The 3,659-nt window shown below is 46.1% G+C and overlaps 1 protein-coding gene across 5 annotated transcripts in view; it reads right to left on the bottom strand.

Annotated features, from left to right (window-relative positions):
* The window catches only part of LOC125487804 (pentraxin-related protein PTX3-like), a 35,382-nt gene that overhangs the window by 27,235 nt on the left and 4,488 nt on the right, over positions 1-3,659 (bottom strand). The window contains exons 1-2 of one of the 5 annotated variants that reach the window (XM_048620079.1): positions 629-696; positions 102-149 (exon numbers count right to left, since the gene is read on the bottom strand). The exons of 1 other annotated variant lie outside the window; for it this stretch is intronic. Coding sequence is in view for 1 of the 4 variants with exons in the window: in XM_048620075.1 (XP_048476032.1) it covers positions 629-752 (124 nt within the window). In the remaining 3 variants the exon portion in view is untranslated. Of the gene's footprint in view, positions 1-101; positions 382-628; positions 1,882-3,659 lie in introns of those variants that run through there. 3 more of the 5 variants (XM_048620077.1, XM_048620075.1, XM_048620076.1) reach the window with 3 other exon arrangements.

Genomic DNA, 3,659 nt, shown 5'->3' with positions numbered 1-3,659 from the left:
GAATAAACACTGACCCTGTAACAGTTACACAGTGAGTGACCCTTACCGCGCTGAATAAACACTGACCCTGTACAGTTACACAGTGAGTGACCCTTACCCACCTGATTAAACACTGACTCTGTACAGTTACACAGTGAATGACTTTAATCCTGCTGAAGAATAAATAAAATGAAAGTAAACAAAAGAATAAAGAGTGACTGAGTTTGAAACAAGGTGTAGTTCCTCTGTTCTGTCTCTATCTATGACCTTTCTTACCCTCACTTCTTCACTTTTGCTTTCTCTCCCCTTTTCCTATCCCCCCTCAGAGTCATTGCTCCCCTCAACACTCACTCCCACATTATCACTGTGGTGTCACTCTGTATCCCCACTCCTTTTGTGCCCCTGAACTCCCTATCAACACTGCCATTCCCCCCATCCCACTCACCACTCCCTCGTCCGCAAAATCCTTTGACACCCCGAGCCTGGTACTGCCTTCCTGTACCCCCATCACCACCCCTCACCACTAATGAACCCTGCTCAGTGTCAATCGACCCCTGCAACCCTCCCTCTCTACCACATCCAGGTGCCCCTGGCCCTACTGACCCGGGACCATTGCCAATCATGGAGAAGACAAGCAACACGGTCTGACCTTCTGCTTGGCGGCTGTCCTCAAGCAAGTCCGTGTAGAGGAGGTAATTGTCATCATCCTGGTATTCATAACCGGCCAGACAGCACAAGGTGGCGGCAAGGAGCAGGAGGCAAAAGCGAGACATATTCGATGCGTGCCTTGCCCCTCCAGTTGCTGGGTTATCAGTAGCTCCTTGTCTTTGTGACTGCAGAGCTCACTGCAGGCTGTGTATGCTCCCCGATCTCATTATAAAGTCTTCCTGTGACACCAAGAGCCCGCCTCACAGTAAGATGTAAGTCAAGCTCTCACTTTCTCTCATACCCCTCAGGGGAGACAGTGGGCGCCCCCTTCCAGAAAAGCGCAGCTTCTGAGTTTAATGAAAAAACAAAGACAAACAGTCCCTGACGATATCCAACCACTGAGCTGGACTCAAACTCTCCCATCAGAGCAACTCCACTGAACCAAAACTACTTACACACACACAATGGCACTGAACTGTACTCTTACTGCCTTCGCAGCAATTTCAAATGGACATAATTCAAACACACACACGCACACACACACACAGACACACACACACAGACACACAAACACACACACAGACACACAAACACACACTCACACACACACAGACACAAGCACACACAAACTCTCTCACACACACAAAAACCCTTTGCTCGCATTATGTTGCAGGAACTAAAGCCAACACTGGTTCTCAACTGACCTTAAGAGTCAATGCAGGTTGGGATCAAGGGTCATGATATAATTCATTCCACATTTTCAAACTAAGCATCCCGTACTCATTTGCCATTGTGACAAAAAATTCTTTCATCCACACTGACATTGAGCACTGTCTGCATAGTGATATATCCCACACTGACAATAAGGCTTCCATCAACGTGGGGTGTAGGATGTATCAGTGTGTCACAGGATAGGGTGTGAAGTATATTAGTGTGTTGTCAGAATGTTATAATGAGGTGTGAGGGGTATGTCAGAGTGTTACAGTGATGGTTGTGGGTATATTAGAGTGTAAGAATGAGGGCGTGTAGTTTACATCAGTGTGTGACAGGGATGGGTGTAGGATAATCAAACAGTGTTACAATGGTGAGGTGTGTGGGTTTTTTAAATTCACTCGTGAGATATGGGGATCGCTGGCTGGGCAAGCATTTATAGGCCTTCCCTTGTTATCCTTGGGAAGGTGGTGGTGAGCTACCTTCTTGAACCGCTGCAGTCCACACATTGCAGGTTAGCCCACAATGCCCATAGGGAGGGAATTCCAGGATTCTGACCCAGCAACAATGAAGGAATTTTTTTTCCCCTTTATTCATTAACAGGATAAGGGTGTTGCTGACTATGCAGCATTTATTGCCCATTACTAATTGCCCAGAGGGCAATTCAGAATCAACCACATTGCTGTGGGTCTACAGTCACATGTAGGCCTGACCAGGTAAGGTCAGCAGATTTCTTTCCCTAAAGGGCATTAGATGGGTTCTCCCCCCCCACTAATTATCATTAGAGATTCTTAATTCCAGATATTATATTGAATTCAAATTCCACCATCTACTATGGTGGGATTTGAACCCAGACCCCCAGAACATTATCTGGGACTCTGGATTAACAGTCTAGTGATAATACCACTAGGCCATCACCTAGTCGTAAATGGCTTGGAGTGGAAATTGCAGGCGATGGCGTTCCCAAATATCTGCTACCCTATCATTCTAGGTGCAAGTGGTTGTGGGTTTGGAAGGTGCTCTCTGAGGATCTTTGGTGAATTTCTGCAGTGCATCTTGTGGATAGTACACACTGCTGCTACTGAGCGTTTATGGTGGAGGGAGTGAATATTTGTGGAACTGGTGCCAATCAAGTGGGGGCTGCTTTGACCTGAATGGTGTCAAGCTTCTTGAGTGTTGTTGGAGCTGCACTCATCCAGGCAAGTGGGGAGTATTCCATCACACTCCTGACTGTGCCTTGTAGATGGGGAGTCAGGAAGTGAGTTACTTGTCACAATGTTCCTAGCCTCTGATCTGCTCTTGTAGCCGCTGTGTTTTATGTGGCGAGTCCAGTTGAGTTTCTGGCCAATGATAATCCCAAGGATGTTAACAGTGGGGAAATTGATGATAATAATACCACTGAACATCAAAGGGCAGTGGTTAGATTGTCTCTTATTGGTGATGGTTATAGCCTGGCATTATGTGGCGCAAATGATACTTGTCACTTGTCAGCCCAAGCCTGGATATTGTCCAGATATTTGTTGCATTTGAACACTGACAAAATTCAGAAACTGAGGACTTATGAATGATACTTAAAATTATACAATCATGGACGAACATCCCCACTCCTGATCATATGATGGAGGGAAGATCATTGAGGAAACAGCTGAGGAACTCCTACAGAGATGTCCTGGAGCTGAGATGATTGATCTCCAACAACCATGACCATCTTCTTATGTGTCAGGTATGACTCCAATCAGCAGAGAGTTTTCCCCCGGATACCCATTGATTCCAGTTTTGCTAGGGCTTCTTGATGCCACACTCGGTCGAATGCAACCTTGATATCAATGGCTGTCACTCTCACCACACCTCTGGAATTCAGCTCTTTTGTCCATGTTTGAACCAAGGCTGTAATGAGGTCAGGAGCTGAGTGGCCCTGGCGGAACCCAAACTAGGCATCAGTGAGGTCTATCAGAGTGTTACAGTGAGGGGTTTAGGGTTAATCTGAGTGTTACAGTGAGGAATGTGGTGTATATCAGAGAATGTTACAATGGGGTTTTGGTTTATAACAGAGAGTGTTACAGTGAGGGATGTCATAGAGTCACAGAGGTATACAATACAGAAACAGGCCCTTTGATCCAACTTGTCCATGCTGACCAGGGTATGCCAGAATGTTACAATGAGGATATGAGTTATATCAGAAAGTGTTACAGTGAAGGGTGTGAGGATATCAGAGTGTGTTACAGTGAGAGGTGTGGGATATATCAGAGAGTGTCACAGTGACGGGTGTGGGGAATATCAGAAAGTGTCACAGTGAGGGGTGTGGGGTATATCAGAAAGTG

Source organism: Rhincodon typus, chromosome 45 (assembly GCF_021869965.1).
Source record: "Rhincodon typus isolate 14 chromosome 45, sRhiTyp1.1, whole genome shotgun sequence".
Lineage (NCBI taxonomy): Eukaryota > Metazoa > Chordata > Chondrichthyes > Orectolobiformes > Rhincodontidae > Rhincodon > Rhincodon typus.
The sequence above is the reverse complement of the archived record's forward strand: the minus strand, read 5'-3'. Positions and strand labels throughout refer to the sequence as shown.